This window comes from Anser brachyrhynchus (genome assembly GCF_964034855.1).
Source record: "Anser brachyrhynchus genome assembly, chromosome: 1".
In the NCBI taxonomy this organism is placed as follows: Eukaryota; Metazoa; Chordata; class Aves; order Anseriformes; family Anatidae; genus Anser; species Anser brachyrhynchus.
In genome coordinates, this window is record NC_137694.1 from 60,216,730 (window position 1) to 60,238,679 (window position 21,950).

General features: G+C 41.4%; 2 protein-coding genes across 13 annotated transcripts in view; one reads left to right on the forward strand and one right to left on the reverse strand.

Moving 5' to 3' along the window:
* The window catches only part of LOC308187699 (protein mono-ADP-ribosyltransferase PARP12-like), a 16,650-nt gene extending 7,369 nt beyond the window's left edge, over positions 1-9,281 (forward strand). Inside the window, exons 8-12 of the mRNA XM_080575901.1 lie at positions 1,930-2,054; positions 3,045-3,123; positions 4,422-4,552; positions 5,349-5,497; positions 6,292-9,281. Coding sequence (XP_080432027.1) covers positions 1,930-2,054; positions 3,045-3,123; positions 4,422-4,552; positions 5,349-5,497; positions 6,292-6,566 — 759 coding nt within the window. The 3' untranslated portion in view covers positions 6,567-9,281. The remainder of the gene's footprint in view (positions 1-1,929; positions 2,055-3,044; positions 3,124-4,421; positions 4,553-5,348; positions 5,498-6,291) is intronic.
* A 1,182-nt stretch (positions 9,282-10,463) lies between these two features.
* Positions 10,464-21,950, reverse strand: part of TBXAS1 (thromboxane A synthase 1) — a 266,052-nt gene continuing 254,565 nt past the window's right edge. For all 12 annotated transcript variants that reach the window (XM_080558646.1, XM_080558644.1, XM_080558643.1 and 9 more), the window contains 4 exons: positions 20,373-20,461; positions 17,843-17,980; positions 14,922-15,084; positions 10,464-14,294 (listed from right to left, as the gene is read on the reverse strand). In XM_080558646.1, coding sequence (XP_080414772.1) covers positions 14,220-14,294; positions 14,922-15,084; positions 17,843-17,980; positions 20,373-20,461 — 465 coding nt within the window. In that variant the 3' untranslated portion in view covers positions 10,464-14,219. The remainder of the gene's footprint in view (positions 14,295-14,921; positions 15,085-17,842; positions 17,981-20,372; positions 20,462-21,950) is intronic.

Sequence of the window (21,950 nt, forward strand, 5' to 3'; positions counted from 1 at the left end):
CAATCAACCTGCCTGGACTGTCGTGTTGCTGTAGTTGCCTTTGATCCAGCTCCCCATTACTATCTCATTCTGCATCAAGAAAACAAGCAGAAAGGGCATATGTTGTTTGCAATTCACTTGAAAGCAGTACTAGAATCTTCTCTACAGGGCGGGGAAACTTGTTGGCTTAGAAGAGGAAATTGCATAGTAAATTAATCCCTTTCCTAAGGTTTTGTCTTTTTCAGTAATCTAGGCAAATAAATGCAATGGAGACTTCTTCCAAAGTTTGCTTTCTGTGCATGGTAGTGCCCAGAGGTGGCTGGTGCTGGTGGTGGCCAGTAAAAATGAATGGCCTATGTTACCTGTTAGCTTTCATTTATAGGGATGGAAATCTACAAATACATGTAGGAAGACAATATCTTGATTGCAAATTGAGAAGGAGGGGATACAATCCATGGAGCAAAAGTAGATAGTTATTTTACAATGATCCTTTTCATAGAATTACAGAATCGTCAAGGTTGGAAAAGACCTTCAAGATCATCAAGTCCAACCATCAACTGATATGACTAAACCATGTCCGTTAGTGCCACATCCACACATTTCTTAAATGCCTGAGGCGATGTGGACTCCACCACTTCTTTAGGCAGCCTGTTCCAATGCTTCACCACCCCCTCATGAGGAAATTCTTCTTAATGTCCAATCTAAACCTCCCCTGGCACTACTTGAGACCATTAAGATAGGAGATTTTCAACTGAGTAAGGCAAGTAAGTTTGAAGCCTTTGGCCTAGTGAGGAAAAGACTGGCCACACATTCTCAACATATTCTAATTACTCAAAAATAAATACATGATTTTCTCCAACAGCTGGCACACCCTCATGAATTTTAGGGCCTAATTTCACAGTCTTGGCTCCAGGCCTGTGAGAGATCCATCCCTCCTCTCCATTCAAGACATGCACCTCTTGCTGATCCAACTCATATTTCCTCATAATTTCCCCAACTCATATTGCCTCAGACTGCTGTAATTGTGAATAAATGTGAAACAAACACCGATGTGTCAAGAAAAACGTAGCTAAGATCAACACAACTCACTGTCGTGACCAAATACATTTTTGGTTAAGAGCGGATGAAGGAACAATGAAGGGAAAATATTCATCCAGTGTCTATCACTCCTTGTAAAGCTTATAAAGCAAAACTGAAACTGGAATCCTTCATGGAAACTTGAATTCTCTTTGAGCTATACAGATAGACTGTGGGTTCCACATCCTCCTCTGGCTTCCCTGTGTGTGACAAGAAGAAAAGCTTGGTTCCTTTTTTTTCAGCATTTTTGGCAAAACACCTTGTCAAATTTTGCTGCATTGCAAAGGCTTTCTGAAACACTGTGCTGATTGTTGTGTCCAGGTTTCAGGACAGGTTGCGACAGAGTTAATTTTCTTCAGAGTAGCTGGTATGGTGCTGTGTTTTGGATTTAGGATGAGAATAATGTTGATACCACGTGTTTCAGTTGTTACTGAGCAGTGCTTATACTGAGTCAGGGACTTCGGGCTTCTCATGCTGCACCGCCAGCAAGTAAGCTGGGTGCACACAAGAGGCTGGGAGGGGACACAGCCAGAGCAGCTGACCCAAACTGACCAGAGAGATATCTCATACCACATGGCATCATGCTGAACAATAAAATGGAGGGGAGCTGGCTGGGGGGGGGTTGCCATTACTTGAGGACTGGCTGGGCATTGTTTGGTGAATGGTGAGCAATTGTGTTGTGCATCACCTGTTTGTTTTAATTATTAATATTATTGTTTTCTTCCCTTTTCAATTAAACTGTCCTCATCTCAGCTCATGAGTTCTTGCACTTTCACCTTTTTTTCCATTCTGTCCCTCATCCCACTGCAAGGGAGTGCGTGAATGGCAGTGTGGTGCTTTAATTGCATGCCAGGTTAAACCACAACTTTTTTTTTCTTCCCTTTTTTTTTTTTTTTCCCAGCCATGATTCAGAAAAACCTTCGCTATACAACAGAGAGAGAAGTTTGCAGAAGACCTAAATTTGTGTGTCAGGCAGAGGTAGAAAAGGCAAGAGCAAGGTAAACTACATGCAACTGCTCATTCTGGGGTGATGGATAATAAGTAGTGCATTGTGAATGTAGTATCTTGAAGGGTGTTAAGGTGAAGGAGCAGCTGCGAAGGCAGTTGGAGGAGGGACATACCTTTCCTACATCGGTGTGTAGCCAGGTCAATGTTCCAGCCTGGCCAACAGTTTTAAAGCAACTCAGAAGCCGTGGGGGTGAAGGAATTTTGGGCATGGCCACAGAAAGTAGGAGATAATTCAACATGTAGCAATGTTGTGAGGATCTGCTTATTACAGGGAGCTGTTGTATTAAAGCAGCTGATACACATGGAAGCAATAAAGTTTATGCACACTAGCCTTTTCTGACATCTGAGATCTGTTTTCGAAGCTAGGTATGAGTTTAGAAACAATTATTGTAAGAACAACCAGATGATCTGAGAGGTACACAGTAGTCAGCACAGTTGGAGGCAAAAGGTGGGATTCTGCAAAAGAAGTTTTATGTAATTCTATGTAACAAACAGCTTTTTTTTTTTTAATGCATTCTCTTGCAGCACACAGTGGTTTCTTTAAACAACACATGAAAGAACAGCTAAACATACTAAATGAAATGGGGATGGAAGTAGCAGGGGAGGGCTGTATCTGTCCTGTTTCTGGCATACTGATACGATAGTGGATGCATTTTTGTGTACCTACTCCAGTTTATCAAGGCTTTTATGTGTACATTCAACTCTTTGCCACTACGAGAACTAGTTTCATCTTTAGTTCAGTGTATATCTAAATTCTTTGCTCATTTGGCATCTTCCTTCATGCCATAAGTCTTGACATAATGATTTGGAAAAATATTTTCATCTGCTGAACTGAAAAGACAATTTTGAAATGTTTCTGAATATGTTAAGTTGCCTGTATTTTCCCTAAACTTGGCAAAAATATGTAGTATCATATGCATATAAAATGTAAGTATTTGTTGTGTTTTAATTGCCTATTTGTAATGTCTTGCAATGTACAGGGGCTTTAAGCGTACAGAAGAATTTAAGGGTATTCCAGCTCACTGGGACAAATCCGCCCTGCCTGACCTGGGATTCAAGGTTTGGAAGTTTTTGTTTCATCTCTGCATCTTGTTCGTGTATGCAGGTTTGTTATGTCACAGTGCCCTTGTAGATGACTGTTTCATATGTAACATAATGCAGAGGTATCGGTGAGTTTGAGCCTGATAACACACTGGGCGAGCCTAGAGGTGAAACTGGAACCAAGTTTAATCTAGCAAATAGTGACAGTGTAACTATGGCAGCATTGATTTTCACTGCTACATATTAATCCCAGTCCTTGGCAAACTGGCCTGAAGGCAAATTAACGTATTAGCAAGACTGTTACTGATGCCCAAAAAAAAAGCATTTTAAAATGCAGTCCAGCATGTCCTGAAACATCAGAGATGAACTGTGCCTCTAAACTTAAGGGTAGCCAGTCCCTGAGGTTTATGTAAGTAGACAGCTGCACATCTATGGAGCATTGCTGAAATCAGGTTGGCACGAGGATGTTAGCATAACTCCAGTGAAGTGAACTTTTTTTTACCTCTGTAACACAACCAGTTAATAGCTGCATGACTTACCTTTGTTGACTTTTTGCCTGTCTCCACCACCATCTCTGTCAACTGTAGTAATTATGCCTACAGAAGTGTTCTGATATGAATCATTAAAATGGCTAACCTGAAAAATGTAAGGTGCATGTCCTCAACAAGTTGTCAATAAAGAATGTCAGCGTTAGCCTTCCCTGTTTTTGATGTTTTTCAGGGAAACATACAAGTAGAAAACTTTGCTTGATTTCAGGATTGTTATTTCAGGAACTGATTTTTGGCAGCGTGTCCCTACTCTTCCCTAAAATGGTTGATCAGATAAAGCCTTTTCAATTTATTTCAAAACTTGACAAGCAGTGGAGATTGTGTTCACTGGCTGTAGAGAGATAAACTATAAAGATTTAAGGATCATGGGTGTAGAGGTATTCGTTGATTTGCTGCAACATAAATTCTTCATTCTTTGTTTTTATGTACTCATTTCTTCTACGTATCTAGGTCCTGTTCGATAAGTGCATGCACAGGTATCTGGCACAGAGAGCAAAAGGGGTTGGTTTCACAAAAGTATGCAGCTCCTTCAATGTCCTGTGGGCAAGCAACCTGGGTGTCTTAACCCTTAGTAGTTCACGTTCCCTAGCTGAGTGCACTTTTAGAGAGTAGGGATCTCTAATCTGCCTTTTATCCAAGAGTATTTTTGCCGTTCGTATCTCTATTTCACAGAAAAGACTTTAAAGGTCTGAGTAGTGCACTAGGTAGGGTGGCTTTGTTATGATTTAGTAAAAGATGAGAGCAGCTTTTTAATCTCTTCCCCTACAGCTGATTGATCTTGACAGTTCTTCTGATGAATACAAGAAAGTCAAGGCGGACTTTCAACGCACAATGCCAAAAACAATTATTAAAAGGATTCGTAGAGTTCAGAACCCATCTCTCTGGGAACTGTATCAATGGTACGTGTAAAGTACTGCTCTGGTATGTGTGTATGAAGTTTGTTGTCTCTGCAGTTAGTTGTATGCTAAAGATAGACAAGCATTCCTGAAATGCAGCTGCGTTTCACAATCTGTTTCCACTCCCCCACTGCAATACCTACACAGATAAATACCTACACTTTATCTGTGTTACATACATAATATAAAATACCTACAAAATAAATAATACCTACAAAAAATACCTACAAAATAAACAATACCTACAAAATAATATAGAATACCTACAAAATACCTACACTTTATCTGTGTTATACAGATAAAGATGTACCAGGAAAACCAGAACTCAAGACGTAGAGCTCAGAATAATCAGATGAGCTCAGTGGGAGGAAACCTTTCTTCTGAGCAAATAGTTCTGATGTTGGCCAGGCCTGTGTCTAGGCCAGCTGCTTTCCACTGAAGCCTTGAAGCTGGAAGTCAGTCACATCTGGAGCTAACACTATTTTGGAGCTGGTCAGAACTGAAAGCTTTTACAACTCAGTGCAACACTCATTGAGGGAAAGCCTTAACATGAACTCCTGTGTTTAGCAAGTAATGGTAATCTCCCCCCCTCCCAAGCAGTGAATGGAACAAAACATTTTTACTTATTAAATATCTGGAAGCATTTGTGTACAATGAAAGCATATTTGTACCTGGCGAGAAAACACTGTACTGTGTCGGCCCAAAACTTAGGCATTTTCAGAATTTGTCTCTGAGCGCTGGTACAGCTGGAACCTGTCTAGTCACTGTAGAACTACAATGATACTGCTTCTCATTGCAGGCAGAAGGAACAAATGCAGAAGAGCAATGGTGGAAAGACAGATGAGCGTTTTTTATTTCATGGGACCAGCAAAAAACACATTGATGCCATCTGTCAACAAAACTTTGACTGGAGGATCTGTGGCCTTCATGGGACAGTCTATGGCAGAGGTTGTTTTTCAGCTCTTTCATTAACCTTAGGCTTGCTAAAAAAAAATCCCCGTAGCTGCTACAGAGGTGTAAAGCTAGAAAGGGGGCACTTAGCCATTCTGGGGCTTGTTGTGAACAATATGTGTGACTTTGGCAATGATCATTTGGAGCTAAGGCATAAAGAAAGGCCTTGGCCTCTGTGCTCCATTCTGTCCTTGAACAAAAACAAACAAGCTTAGTCCAGGCCTACTTCTGTTGCAGTTTCTCCCAGCTCCTGCAAATGCAACGTGGCATTAATTGTTTTTTGCCAGAAGCATAAATGCCATCCTGGTTACAAGCTTTTTGCCTTGTTAGAAAATTATATTCCTACCCACTGTCCTTTATACAGGAAAAGATCAACTTATCAGGTGGAACAGTCACGAGACATGCTGACTATCCACCCATGCAGCTGAATACTTAGAAACTATCTGAAGTAGTTTTAATGACTTTTAGTAGCCTCTATCAAGAGAGGAAGTTGGATGAGAGTGGGGAAGGTGGAAGGTTGGGGGTGGGGAGGTAAGCCTTAGAGGAATATGACCATATTTAAAACATGTTAAAAAGCTACTTTTGTGGCTTTTTAACATGTATGTTATGGAAAATAAAAGCGTAGGTAATACATAGTGGTTATTTTCACTAAGAAGGACATACAGGACAAGTGAAGGCTTTAGAAGGGTCATTTCTGAACTGCTCCATGGTCATGAGCGTGCTTTTACATTGTATCATATCTTTGCCTGCAATTCTGGTGTCTTACCAACTGTCTTGGTGTCTTTTTGCAGGAAGCTATTTTGCAAGGGATGCATCTTATTCTGACAACTACTGCAGGGAAGACTCATCCTCCAAGACCATGTTTCTGGCACGGGTGCTGGTGGGAGAGTTCACTCTTGGTAATTCTTCTTATGTTCGTCCTCCCTTGAAGGACGACCAGAACTTCTATGACAGTTGTGTGAATAACTTTTCAAACCCTTCTATCTTTGTCATCTTTGAGAAGCAGCAGATTTATCCAGAGTATCTCATAGAATATGTTGACCAGATAAGTGCAAGATTGTGGTAGCAGCAAAACAAATCACTGTTATGTTTAGCTCTTACGAACACTTTTCTAGTGTTGGCATAACTGAAAAAAGCGATTTTTGTAAGTTATGTACTTGGGCAGGTGAGCAGTTAGATGTTTATTCTCTCTATCCTTCCTGTGCAATAGAAAACAAGGGGTAAAAAGACGCAAAGGATGTTTTAGAATTAAAATCCTCAGTCCATCTCCTGTTTTTAGCAGGTGTCAGCTTTTCCTGTATGCCTAGCATTCTGAGGCTTCTATGCATTTACTAGATGGAGCCACTGATGGTTGTAACATGAAGATTGGCTATGACTGCCAAGTTTAAATAACATTTTGTTACAATTGTTTCAGGATAGATCTTTACCAATGTTCATAGTTCAGAGGTTGTCGCCTTCTACCTTTTTAACTCAAAATTTGATAAAACCTGCTTTTTTAATCGTCTCCTGCAACAGTAGACATTAGTGTTTGCAAATGAGACTGTACAGCCTGCCTCTTGTAGTTAACTCTTTGCATAAATTCTTAGCAGCACTGTTTTTTTTGTCCCTACATAACCAACAAAGCCTTGAAAATTAAAATTTCCTTTGTTGAACAGGAACAGAGACTTATTTTCACTTGTTAATTTCCTCATTTAAAACAAGTAGCAAAGACATGAACCAGAACAAGGGTTGCTTTGAGCTGTGATACTTAAGCAGCTGACTTTTATCAAGTAACTAACCTCTTTGTTTAGGTTTGTGAGAACACAAAGTTTTCATGCCTTTTGCTGTGCCTACAAATGAGAGAGTGCTGGCAGGTGTGGGGTGAAGAAAAGAGAAGGCAACTTCTCTTTTAAGACTATCATGCTTAGGAGTGAAATGCAGTGCTTGTACTGCTTGATTAGCAATAAAGTGTTTCTTTGAAGTATATTCATGGTTCTTTTATAACTGCTGTGAAAGACAGGGAATAACCATCTCCTGCTCTCATTAGGGGTACTGCCCCTTTAGTTGCAGGAGACACGCTGGTTACCTATGTAATCAAGGTGTCAGGACTTCCTTGCTGGAAAAAAAAGTAGTTGACTGTGGGTAGTCTTCAGCCAATGAGCTGAAACTTCTAAAATCTCAAGATTAAGTTGAATAAGTTAATTGTTCTCAGCAAAAGATGTTGTATGTTATTAGTGTTGTACAGTTGGCATATGCCAATCAAAAATCTTGAACTGTCAGGTCTTTCTTAAGGTTAAAGTTGCTGATGCATAGATACTTACATCCTGCATTTACCACTGCTTTAATGCTCCTAAAAGAGTACTTGCCAGCTATAGTTTACCATAAATCTTTAAGATAGGTTTTGTCTACGACAAAAAGGCTACGAAGATGATGAGGGAGCCTCATCACCTTCCTCTTATGAGGAAAGGCTAAGAGAGATGGGCCTGTTTAGCCTGGAGAAGAGAAGGCTGAGAAGGGATCTTACCAATGTATATAATAAATATCTGAAGGAAGGGCGTCAAGACATTAGGGCTGCACTCTTTTCAGTGGTGCTCAGCAATAGTATGAGAAGCAACGGGCACAAACTGAAACACAGGAAGTTCCATCTAAACATGAGGAAGAAATTCTTTACTGTGAGGGTGAAGAACACTGGAACAGGCTGCCCAGAGAGGTTGTGGAGTCTCTTTCTTTCTCTGGACATGTTCAAAACCTGCCTGGACGTGATCCTGCTTGAGCGGGGGGGTTGGACTCCAGGTGTCCCTTCCAACCTGTGACAAAACTTCTGTGATTCTGTGACCAAAAAAAAGCTTCTCTCTACCTGTATTCTAGAAGCACTTTTTAATTCTTCTGAATGCTGGTTGACAGGTGTCTGTCAGGCAACTTTTTATTACTTCAGTGCTGTATACCAGGAGCTGAGCCGTGATTAGCCGGAACAAGGTTATGCAGAACTCCTTTTTATATGAACTGTAAAACTTAGCAGCATGATACCTGAATGAAAATACCCCTTTTCATGTTTAAACCCAGTAAAATCCAGTAAGTATGTGGAAAAGCAAGTTGAGTATGTTCTTTCTCTTGAAAGATTTGTAATAGAACATACATGATGAGTCTAATGTCAGCAAATAATAATTAATTGAAGACAATATAGAATCATAGAATCATTCAGGTTGGAAAAGATGATCTAGTCCAACCTTTAACCTAGTACTAAAGTCCACCACTATACCATGCTACTAAGTTCTAAATCTACACAGCTGTATGATGTATGAAAGCTTGAGCTACTGTGCAGAAAAGATTTTCTGCCAAAACAAAGACATGTTCATCAGTATGTTTATGGCAAATGAGAATACTGATGGCATATGCCTTTCTTCTGAAATAGCTAAAGTCGTTGTTGAATACTTGAACCAAGTGAAAAGTCATTACACTTTTGCCAGAAAACGGAAACAAATATTTTTCATGCAAAAAGTTGAGATATTTTTAATAACAATTTTGATGGCTAATTTGGATAAAATTATTAATATTTTTAAAACCTTTATTCCTGGGGGGGAAATAAAAGGGGAGGTGGGTGTCTGTGCGTGTGCATGCATGTGTGTAAATGTGTGCATAAGTAAAGTAACAAACTTGAAGAAAATGGCTGGGTGTGTTACTTCGTCATCTCTTATTTCTCCAGTAACACCCAAAAGAGAAAAATCACCATTTTTTCCACTTTTGAAACTGCAGTGGTAAATTTCTTGTGTATGACAAATAAAGAGGCATTCAAACCACTAAATTTCTTGTATTCCCCTCTCCTCTGTCTAAGAGCACTGTGTTTGGTGACCTTTATGAGTTCTCGGAAACTTCTTAAAGATGTTGCTGTTAAGTAGTGGAATCCCTCTACAGCTGTCAGGATTGAATTTAGAAATGAACCGAGTTAAAAGTCGTTTGCATTAAAGCTAAACTTTAAGCAAAAAATGATATTGAGCCTCTTTTCTGAGTGATAAGGATCTCTCTTTACTACTTAAGACAAAAGAAACAGCATGAACAGTGTAATAGTCTTTCACTCTCTCTCCCCCTCACTCACTCCCATGCCACATGAGGAGAAAGATCAGCTGTGGAGGTTGTTTCCTTCTCCTAGTAACAGGTCCATTCTGCTAAGACAGATGGCAAGCCTGCAGAAGCCAAACAGCTTTCCTGTGCATGCCAGTAGTGCAGTGCGGGGCACGGTAGCTTATGGCTTGCCCCTGCACCAGCCTGGGCACAGGTCTGATGGCCAGCCAAGGTCAACCCACCACACTGCTTATGAGGCTGACCTGTAATCAGGTGTGTCAGGACATTCTGCCTAGATTTTATAAACTGTGGTAGTCAAAGTCCTGTCTATCAGTGGCGGTAGCAAAGGAGTGGCAGCGCACCAGCCAGTCGTGATACCTGCAGCAGGGGTGGTGGGTAAAAGGAACTTCGGTGGCTGACACCAGCTGGGATAGTGTGTTCAGTGCTGCGTGGCTTGGAGAGGGAGGACTTGCACCCACATTCACCTCTTAGAAACCATTGCTCAGAGCTGCCTCTGAGCTGAAGGGCAAGTGAGAGTTGTGCAAATGCTGCTTCACTAGGTATGCTTTTTCAAACACAAAATCTAGGAGGGATGACTTATACTGCCAGGGTGATTCGTACTTACTCATTTTGCTGTTTCGTACCCAGGGTTATTGGTACTCACCCATTTTACCAGGAGACAGACTTCACAGACCATGTCAAACTCGCTCCTAAATAGCTCCCTGGCACATCCCATTTCAGGTCTGGCCACAGACTCACTTCTCCTTGCAAAAATCCTAGCAATGGAGGGAAACCTGCATCCTGCCTTGGACACAGCCACAGCACCCAGCAGTGCAGGGAGCAAACTTCTTAGGGACCGATCAGACATCAGAGCAGGGCCAGTGTGAACCAAGCAATGAAATAAAGAGCTCATAAGTCAGTCTGAGATTCTTTTGGCATATTTACTATTGTAATTGCAGAAGGATCTGATACTAGGTGAAGCTGTGTCTAAGATGGAAACATCATTTAACAAAAGGAAATGAGAAGTTGGTCATTTAAGAAAGTGTCACATACAGAAGAAATGCAGCGTTTTAATGCCAAGTTAGAATAGAGCACTCACATTTGCAATCAATCCAGCATAATAATTTGTAATACCCGACTGTTTTTCCAAGGATACTGAAGTACAAAACTGTAAAGGTTTTCTATCATCTCAGCAGTCTCATTAAAAATACTATTTTATACCAACAGATTTCAGTAATGATTGCAAAGTCCCAGAAGATGTTTTTAATAGAAGCTTTCCATTACCAAGCAGCCTTTGCTTCATATCATGTCAGAGACTAAGACCCATTTGTAAAACAGACATGCCCAATTTTAAACATACCCACAGCTCAGCAATGCAAGACAACACACTTACTGTTTCTGAGGCGAGAAATTATTTTAAACCACTTTCCTTATTCCTCCCCAGAATGAACTGCTGTACTTAGCTTTCTAAGAAGCATTTTTGCACCAGAAATGCTAACTCTCCCTAACTTTAGGATACAAAGTTATGTTTTGATGTTGCAACTATAAATGTACCTTTAAAAAAAAAAAAAGAAAAAAAAATATATATATTATTGTTATGGACTTCTAGAGCCAAATCTGCTCAGGATCACATTGGGAACACGGTATATCGGGGCCCAAACACCCTGTGATTACTACTCTGTTACCAGTTCCTTTTTGGAGCACTGCTGTCAGTCTCCTGTCTCACTTTTTGCCAACGCTTCCAGGGGACTAGAGCAGGGCTGTTCCCTCAACACAACTCTTTCCTTAGGCATGTTGCTGAGCCCACGCAGCCTGGGAGAGGCCCAGCATCATTAAGTATCCTGGTGAAATGGAAGACTGTGCAGTGTCTGGTGGCTGTATCAGCAGCTGTTGTTTAAGAGGAAGAAATGGTTTGGGGCTCTTGCTGTGTTACTGGAAAGCTGGCATCCTGTTCTCTGTCTTACTTCTCTAGCTGGCTCACTAGGCCTGCGTGTAGAAGAAGGGATGACGTACTTTCAGAAATCTGCCTTGACTTACAGATGCAAAAAAAAATATTTCCTCTGTTCTATACCACTACAGGTTGACAGGTGAAAACAGATACTACTTCCTTTACAGTTTAGCCTCTACAGTTTGGTCTTGTTCCCTTTTTGAGAAGGTAACCAAAAATTTTGCAAGGGAGCTGGAAAATAATGACTTTAGCTCACACTCAAGTGAGTTTATTTGCATGAGTACTGTCTGAATTCAACTTAGAAGTAGCTGGGAAAGACTCGCAGTGCAATTTCTGAGCCTGTAAAATGTGATGCACAGTTGTGGCCATGGCAGAACTGTTTTTTGTTTGTTTTTCCAGTGGAGTTAACATGGCAATCAAGATGATAGCATTCTGTTCAGCCCCAGAAACATGAGTTGTTCAGCTACTCTACACAAGTGGCACTGTCTCAGATAAATACTGAGAGTACAAACAGGATTCAGATAAGAAGGCAAGATAAGTGCTGTTCAGATAAGAACAGCCCATACAAAAGCACACACCGGTTTCATGTATGTTGCAGTAATCATTCCAAAATGAAGCACACAAAGACCTGATAATTTACATATGGAAGAAAGACAGCAAAAAAAAATAAAAAAAAAATGAGGAGACAAGCCTTTAATGGCTGAGTTATTTAGACTTTGGCATGAGCTTTCTGCTCAATCAGGTAGGTAGGAAGTTTTAGGCAAGGATCATCCAACTTTTTGCTATTTGTATACATAAGCTGGCGAGAAAATCAGCTGTAAGCACACCATTTTCAAGAGGAAAAAGTGATGAATAACATGTAGAAATCAGAATATATACACCCTGTTGCTTTACTACTAGCAGGCACTCCATAACTAATCCATATAATCACTGTCTGTAACGGGGCACTTCTGTTTAGCATGACAGGGACGCTCCTTGGAAATCCATGGGACAAATCCATGAATGTCACGTTAGTACTTCACTGCTACCTCTACAGTTCTGATGAAAAAAAAAATCCCATGAAAGAAAAAGACAACGTCTTCCAGGAGCAAGATACAGTAATTCGATCAGCGTTAAGGCAGCATGTGGGAAGAAGGCAGCAAAAGGTGCTTGCTGGAGAGAAACTACAGCTAGGGATCAGCGAACAGATGGCTCCTTCCAGCAATCCTTGCAGAGAAGCTGAGCAGTCAGTCTCTTCCCACTGCTGCCATGGCACTTCTCTGTGCATCCCACCTAGAGACATGTTGTACTTAAGGAAACCTCTAGCAGAGTATATCAACAGGCAGAAGGTCAACACTTGTAAGGAACTAAAAGGTGCTTCCTTGTCCTTACAATTCCAGAAGATTTTTTTTTTTCTGTTTATAAAAACTAAAAACCAACCAACACCTAAAAAAAAAAAAAAAAAGACCCTCTAATTGAGATAATCTCCTATAATGGTTTTGTTTTCTTGCTTTACAGCCCCCTGAAGTTTTCAAGTCAATCAGTCACTGCTGTATGTTGCCCTACGAGTTACGTGGTGATTGAATGGCTTTGTAGAGGAGTAGGAAAGAGCACGGAGGGAATGTGAAGACAGGAAGCATACTGCTGCTCTGGCTGTGAAAATGATGTGCACAGCCATACAGCTTGAACTGATCTGTTGCTGTAGCAACTGGTAATCCCACCTGAGTAGAGTGAGGCACTTGGGACATGACCTGCTCCAGAGTCACATAAGTCAAGAGAGCTGCTGAGACTGATCGTCCTGGACCCCACTCCCTGGACATTGGCTTTAGTGCATGCAGCACTGTTAATTTCCCTGAGTCAATGAGCTAGTCAATGGTGTCAGCTGCAATGCTTGGAAAAGAAAGGCCTCAGAGCAGTGAAGCAGACATTATACCAACATCTTCTGATTACCCTTAAATCTTCCCCAGTCCTCCTGCTTCCTTTAAATTCATCTCTTATTTTCCTCCACCTTTCCAACATCAGTTCAGTAACCAGCGAAATGGCTACCATCTCATTTCTTTGGTCTTAGTTAGTGGAACTTAACTGGCAAACAGGGGAATTCTTCATTCCTTTTCAGTCATGTCGATGCAACGTGCCAAGTGCAAATTGTTAATTTAAGTGTATTTCAAAACATATCAAAAGCATGAAGAAGGTGCTGCTCCTTCCACTTTACAGACATAAGGAGAGGTTAGGTGTGCAGGAGACTCAGCTTTGATTTTCAGTACAGTTCAGGATAAAATCCAATGCATTGAATTTCAGCTCTTTTGCTATAACTGTGGTGCCTCTTGGGCTTTTTCTGGAGTAGGGATTTATAAGTGCGTCAGCAGAATGTGTCAGATAATGAATGGTAATTAAAACCTATCATAAATCTAGTGTACACTTAACACCTGCTCTGTTCACTGAATTTGAGCATTGAGAAAGCCTCTTACAGATGAGTGAAAGGAAGTGTAATGTAGAAAAGCTAGTGAGAGTGGCTTGCTTCTTTACATACACTGTTCACAGCAATTTGAAAACCACCAAGTGACTGTGAAGCCCGGACCTCGTTTTAAAAAGTGATTTGAATCTCTCCCATAGGAGGACAGTCAGACAGCACCTACTGACCTTCACTGGGACTTAGGCTCCTACCTGTCATTGGGGTTTTGAAAAATAATTATACCCAGTGAGTCACTAAACAAGGGGTCCTATCCCAAGAGGTTTCAGGATGTACATTTTCTTTTAGCGAGATTCTAGTGTAATGTAGACTCCATTTTTTGGTCCAAGCGTGGCTTTCGATTTCAGCTGCAATGGAATCTGAAAGGCAAAAGAACATCTTATGTACGATTGTATGTACTAGTTTATGTGTACGTTACAGCCCCACATACAGACAGCCATTTTTGCTGGGGGACCAATTCATACCAGGATTACTGTAGAAGCTGTAAAGTGCTTGTTTTACAGTCAGCTGTGGTAGTATAATATTAAATAGAATTTACAGCCAGAGGCTGAGGCAGTAGTTGCCCAGGTATATTGTAGATCTGAGCAGAAAGAAATTAACTCTGTAAACTCTCGAGCTGCTGAGTAAGTGGCAGGTGCAGTATATATAGTAATAGGTGTATACTAAAGTGCTAAGGTCCTAGGAAAGATGTACACCTATCCTCACCCCATATAAATCAATGGATTTTGACTGCAGTGTTGCTACACTGCTCTCCACCAAGACAGAGGTGTGTAACTTTTGTTTTATTGCAAAAATAATAAGGGCAAACACATTTTGATTAAAACATGCAGTCCAGGTCTCTTGTCCCTCCTTATTATGGAACTGGTTCTAGCAGTTTTCTCTAATGAAGAGAGAGCCATAAAGGCAAGTCAGTTGTCATGTCTAGGACACACTGCCAACTCACTGAAGTTGACAAGTAAGACTTTTAAGCCTCTGCATGTACAAACCTCAGTCTCTGGGCAGATCTTAAATTGAAACTTCTGCAAAATCCTTAGCAGAGTCATTTTAGTCTCCAGTAAACCCATCTTCATGCCAATACAGCCACGAGGCCCTGCCCCAAAGGGCAGGTATGCAAAGGGATGTTGTTCCTTCTTGGCCTCCTCTGTAAACCTAGAAGGTGAAGAGGTAGAAAACAGTTCAAGAAATGTTTTTTACTCCTGATTCTAAGTTATTTTATTCACATCTCAGAAGTGGTTACTTGTATTGCTTTTAATGGACAGACCAATGGGACTATTAACAGATTATGTACTGATGGGCTGATGCTTTTAAATCAACTGATAACTGATTTACAGGCATCAGCCTTTTTCAGCTGGTGATTGCAGGAGAGGACAGACATTAGTATTACTTGCAACCTGTCTTTAATGAAATGCCTTCGTTCAATGACCATGTTCAGAAGAATGACATGCTAGATGTGGAGACCTGTGCATGTTTCAGGGAGAGATTACAGCTAAGAGGAAGCCAACAGACTGGAATGCAAACTATGCAGAATTAGCAATGGTGTTTCCCTGCTGTGCAATGCAGAAGCAAACCAACAGGAATAGGTTTTAGCCTTCCTGATTTCTCTTTGAAGCTTGCAAGGGGTGATGAAATCATCTCATGGGATTGGACAGGTCATGGAAGACAGTTGTTATGATTCATTGCAGCCCTTCTTTCTGCTCTTGGCCCAAAGAGACCAGGTTCCCAGCTGGGAAGCATTGAAATTGCAGACCCTTCTGTTTTTAGAGCTGAAGTACCTCAGTCTATTTGGAGAGAATGATTAATGTGACACTTTGTATGCAGTCTTGCATCAACTAGGTCGCTCTAAAATACTATATCAATCCATTAGAAATTAGGCTTTTTTTTTTTTTTTTGTTCCCCACAAGGAAGGAAACAAAACTACTATTCGAACAGTGGTTGAAAGGAAAAAGGTAAACTCTGTAAGCTAACATCTACAAAGATGGATGTATACTGGACAGAGTGTTCTTGAGTCAGTGCAACTTGTTAGGGTCAACGAATAATCAACAAGGTGAGGCTCTACCCTGGCCCACGATAAGTCACTGGTCAGAAAAGTTCCTTAACATGAGCAAACCTTCACAGAGGTGGCATTACCCTGGAAATCTACACAGTCCTCCCAGCTCACAGGGTATTTGGAGCTGTTCTGGTAGTAGAGAACTACTTGTCCAGTTCTGCATGCAGATAAAGGTTCTATAGGTGTCCTTGAAAATCTTTTGCCCACTTGCATACTGTTTGCAAGAACTTTAGACTGCTAAGGCCCAAAGAACTCTTGCAGTATTTAGAGATGTGAAGCAATACGGGCAATTTTGAGGTCTGGAAAAAAAATAACAATGTATATTTCTGCTAACCCTATCCCCATGCTTAGACACCCTAAATAAGATTTGTACACTACTCCATGGATACTTCCATGCAAATGGGTTAATGTGATTCTTGCCTTGCTCACCCTCATATATCATTCTGGTAAATTTAAAGCCTGCCTTATATTATTCCTGAGGCAGATTTCAAAAAGAAATATTAGGAAAAAAAATGACCATAGCAGAACTAATTTATTATTTGTTAAGCTCTTATTTTATAATTCTTACTAACATTACCAACTGATATAAGCTGGGGAGGGTGTTAGTAATTATGCTTCATTCCTCAGGGAAATTTCCAAAGGGAATTCATCTCAGATTCATTATGTACAGCATTGTATGAGTCAACGGGACTGCAGCCACCATTTTAACCCATAATGCACTTTCATACCATTGTTAAGGTGTTGAATAAACAGTTAAGACAGCATTTCTAGATAAACTTAGCTTAAAACAAACAAAAAACCAACCAACCAAACAAAAAACACCTAGACTTCCAGCTATTGCTAAGATTCCTCCTCAAAAAAAGCTCTGAGCTTCTATAACCCTGGCATTGCTCTTCTTCGTGACTTAAGGTGCCTGGTACAGCATATACCAAAATTTGCTCCAGACAGAATCCACTGGGCAAGCCCACCTACGCGCGTGTTGACCTGCTGGTGAGGATGGCCCTGGTCTGCCTTGCATCACACTCAGTCCTTTGCAGAGCGTAAACTTTTTTCTTAGTAGACTTTTCAACACAGTGGTATCTTAAAATACAGCTGTCCATAAAACAGCTTAAAATAAAGCTGTCTACAAAACAAAATTGTGCTTTTACATAGCACCACATCAGCTAAAGCTCTGTGGGCCTTCCCCATAAGCTCAGCGCAGGAACTGTAGAGTAGGGGAAGGTAACACAAACACAACTTGACAGGGGTCCCTGCAGCTGAAAATAATAAATGTTCCGTGTGAAAGTATGTCTTGCTAAGCAGAGCTAAGAAACCAGGATCCTAGCTTAACGACAGAGAGAAAATTCCCAGTGTGAGATGGGACAGGTTCCCCGCTCACAGCATATCCAAGCCATAACAAGATCTGAGGTGAAAAGGCTGCTCTAAATCAGCCAGGCATTGTACGAGTTTCCCGTATAGCTGCATGCCAGTAAATATACTGTCTTACTACAGAACTTCTACATCCACAAGTAACACTATTTGCAGCAGCTGATTGGGAAACATCTAAAAACCTGAGTCCTGTTTCAACTGTTTACCAGACTTTGCACTCTCTCTAGGATGCACCACTATTACCAGTTGTCTGATTTGGTAGAAAGAACATATTTTATGATCTAAATTAAACTGCACTCCTCTTGAGGGGGATACTGGTTCAGGTGAATTTGGGGAGACTGTGGCTGTGAAGCAGTACCTGGTGTCTCCACTGGACAGGCTGGAGTACTGCACCCACCCTGATATGTGAAAGAGCATTTAAGGCAGGCCTTTGGTCTCAAACAGTCCTAACATGACCTGCAGATTAAGAATGGAAAGCATTACAGCACATACCTCTCAGGAATGAACTTCTCTGGCTCTGGCCAGAACTCGGGGTTGTGGTGGAGATGTCCAACTGCGGTTTCAATGACAGCCCCGGCTGGAATATGCTGTCCCAGCACTACACAGTCCTTAGCAGCTTCCCGAGTGAACCTGCAACAGTAAGTGTCACACATCCCAGATGATTAATAAATGTGAAGACACAGCAGGAAGGAACCATAAAAGTCAGTCTCTTCAGCTGGACTGACTTTGCAGTTTAGGGAGTAAAACTTTCCCAGTATATAAATACAGCAACCATTACTGGTGCTAGTGTCTTCGCAGATTACTATCAGCTCCAACTACCTATAAACACACATCCCCAATGCAGCTAGCTAACTTTTGTCCTTTTCACAGTAATTTCCGGTTGCTTATTATTTTCAGAAATGTTAACTGTTGAACTGCAATTTTGCTGCTAAAGTCAGCTTCAGACCCATTTCTTCAGAAAATTGCAGATGAAATGCGTCAGACATCACTAGTAACAGGCAGAAAGAGTATACTGTTTTGCCTTCAGGAAAAGCTATATCAAATACAGTTTTCGAGTTTTATTTGAGAGGCTCCCCCAGTCTGGGACTGCACCTGAAACTTAGCAAGGAACGGTTTTAATGTTAGGGCTAGGTGCTCTGCTGCTGCTACAGAAATACAGAAAATTCACAAACCATTGAAAACCTGCAGCTCACATGCACTCATCAAGGATAGGCAAGACGTCAGCAACATAACTGTCCAGTTTCCTCCCACCCTGCGGTGGCAGACGATGGAGTGGGACTGTCCTTAGGGACCTCACCGTGACAACAAGACTGAGACAAGCAGCCTGCCTGCAGCCAAGCTTGGGTCTGTAAACCCTGTAAAAATGCCGTGTGGGTGTGCATGTGTACAGGGATAGATCCTGATATGGCTCTTTCGGAGCTTGGGTGGTCACTGCAGACCCCAGCCCAGCTGCAAGCAGCTGTGGGCTCTCTCAGCTGGCAGCTATTCCCCAGCACCAGCTGGGAGCACAGGGGCTCCCTTTGCTGCTCCCTGCACTGAGCCTAAAAAGTTGAATGAAGATTTCAGTTGCAGGGCTGTCAGTCGAGTGTTATTATAGAAACACATTCTTTCCTCACTGTCACCCTGTTTCTCTCTTTCTTGTAGACAAATAAATAGCAGAGACTCCAAACCTGGAACAAAATCCTGACATGTTAAGGAACACATTGACAAGCCATCCTTCTCATCCTTACATGAATTTGGTGACAGTGGAAACATGAGTTTTGTGGAAGAAAATTCTCTGGCTAGTAAATTAATTTTTTAAAAGAATCTCATTTTATAGAATGCTTGGCTGCTACTGAATTTTCTTCAGAATACAGCATTATCCTTGTCATAGGCAATTAGCAACTTTACAAGGTACTGGGCTGTCCTATCCATTGCACATCCCTCAGAGTAAAAGCCAGACCAATAAACCACCAATGCCCGTGGACATTTGGAACAACTTTGCTCCATTCTCATTTTGTTTCCCATCTGACAGACATTGATTGTTTCCCTGTGTTTCACCTGAAACTCAAAGATCGCTGATGCTTTAACTAGTGAAACAATTTCCACTGGTATACCACGTATAACATAGTAAAACCCAGACACCTCATCTTGAAGCAAGTATCTTTGACATTTACTCCCTGAGCAACCCTGTCGATGTCCACAGAAAAAAACTTGACTTGCAATCTTTATGAATGTATAAAAGAGAACATGATTTTAAGCCCTTTTATTTTAAGGTGTTTGCAATTGTGGGTCAAGTTTTTCAAAGGCTGTCACAGTAAGCTCAGCTTTGGCTCATTTCCAGTCCTCTGAAATTCCCCCTGGCTTCATGAGAAGCAGCAAAACCAGCTAACTGCTTTGCAAAGTTCCACTCTTAACATTTACACTTGCGATAACTTGGAAATTTGACAATCATACAGTTTATAATTTCTTCCACACTTTCCTCTCAGTTCACCAATATAACTTAATAAACTTAGTCTTGGGTGGATTGGGACAAAACTTTCAAAATTTAATGGATGTAGCCATTAGCTTAGCGATATTATTATAACACAGCACTAGTGCGAAACAGTATGGGCCCAAGTCAAACAGACAGAGTTCAGCTTTCTGAATGTGCAAACCTTCCAAACCAGGGCCTTAATGAATAGTGGGTAACTTAACCACCAACCAAGAGGCCAGGGTAGTTCTTTGCTCCCTGTCCCTGAAAAAAACAGCAGCATCTGGCTTTCTCAGGCCAGTCCTGCTGCAGAATGGCTCCATCTTCCAATCTTGGGGGATGTGAAGAATGTTGAGAAAGCAATCTTGGCCAATCTGTCATAAAAAAGTGACTTTTGAAATACTAGGATTAGCCAGTTTTCCTGCAATAGGCCACTTTATATCTTTCAAATGCACAAGCAGTATTGATGTTGGCACAGAGATCAAGGGCACACTGGTCTTCCAACAGCAGATTTCCATTTTATTTAGCTAGGGATATACCCGGTGGAATGTGGAGGGGAAAAAAAAGTACCTGAATGCAGGTGGATACATGCGCAATGTCTCTGCAATCACCATGTCCAGATAAGGGAGTTCTTGTACATTTTGATAATCAGGGACCATCTGAAAAGGCAGGAAGAAAGGAACAATTACATTTTTCTCACATTTAAGTGCCAAACTCATCTCAGATTAGCTTTTAAATCATCTATTTTTACTGGGCATTTTTCCTGTAGAAGAACTCGATGTCTCATCTAAAACAGTAAATGATAAAATTATACAAAAATGTGGGCAGTAATTAAATGTGTGTATAACATTCCTTTCATCATCAAAACACTTTGGTGTGCAGCCCAGCTGAAGATATAATAATAAATCAACTTGCTAGAAAGTATTTTAAATAGGGCATTGCAGGGAGCATTAATAGCTCCAGCAGTGATATTGTTTTATTCATGCACTGAAATCCGCACTGGACCCTGGTTCCTTCCCAAGGCCAGGAGCATGGCAGACTGGGAGCACTTTCTTCGTAAGAAACAGCAGATCGGTTATTCCTTGTCGATGTTGGAGCCAACCCTTTGCCCCTTCCAGGCACTCAAGCAAAGTGCTAGAGCGCCGTGAGGTCTGCGGAGGGGTGCGAGATGGCACTGGGACGCCCGGCAGCCGACAAGGAGCGGCATGCAGCGGCGAATTGCTCTGCCAGGTAGCGGGGCGTGAGGGCAGCTCAAATCCTCCCCAGCAAGACTGCAGTGGTGAAGGCTGTTCCTCCCTGTGGCCATCCCTTGTGAGACAATGCTTCATTTTGCTTGGGGTGCAATGCTGGAGCCCACATTTTCATCAGACTGCAAAACTTCCCGACCCATGACAAAGAGTAGTGAGCACCAAAACGCAAAGAGCAGCGTAGCTCAGAAGGCTTTGCCCTTGGACAGGCAGCAAACAGGCGATGGGAGACAGCAAACCGAGGGCGACCAGCAGCAGCAATGACACAACTCAGCACACAGATGCATGGATAATTCATCCCTGTTGCCTTCCCCGGAAAAAGGACATTTTTCCCGTCATTATTCAGCGCTCTCAGCAGAGGGCAGCCAAAGTACATCTAATAACCTCGTCAGGAGAGCAGAGTTTTGTTTTAAATTAGAGCATCTCCTAAGGACTGACACGGAGTAAATTGGAGAAAAGCACAGACGTCAGACTAGACTAAACCTTTTATGAAGATTTGGGGCCCCTGCCGTTCACAAAGAGGACTGGATTCCATCCTTCCTTTATTTACTACAGCACTTTTCATGTATAATGCATATTTTATTGAATTTTCATGCAAAAACATATGGTACATACTGCAAATACTAAGCAGAGAACAACTCCAGATGGTATGCAGAAAAGGCGTACAATAGAGCGAGGATACCTTGCTGGATTAGGGTATCCCACTTATTCAGAACTAAGCCACCATGCACCATTTCACATTAACTGATCTTTTCTAGGAAGGAAATAGATACATTCTATTATCCCCCCCCCCCCCCCCCTTTTTTTTTGGCTCAGGAGAGGAAAAGCAAAAACAGAGAAAATAATTTGCACATGCTGAGCAGAACCAGTGTGTCTGCTCCTCTCATATGGAAAAAAAAAA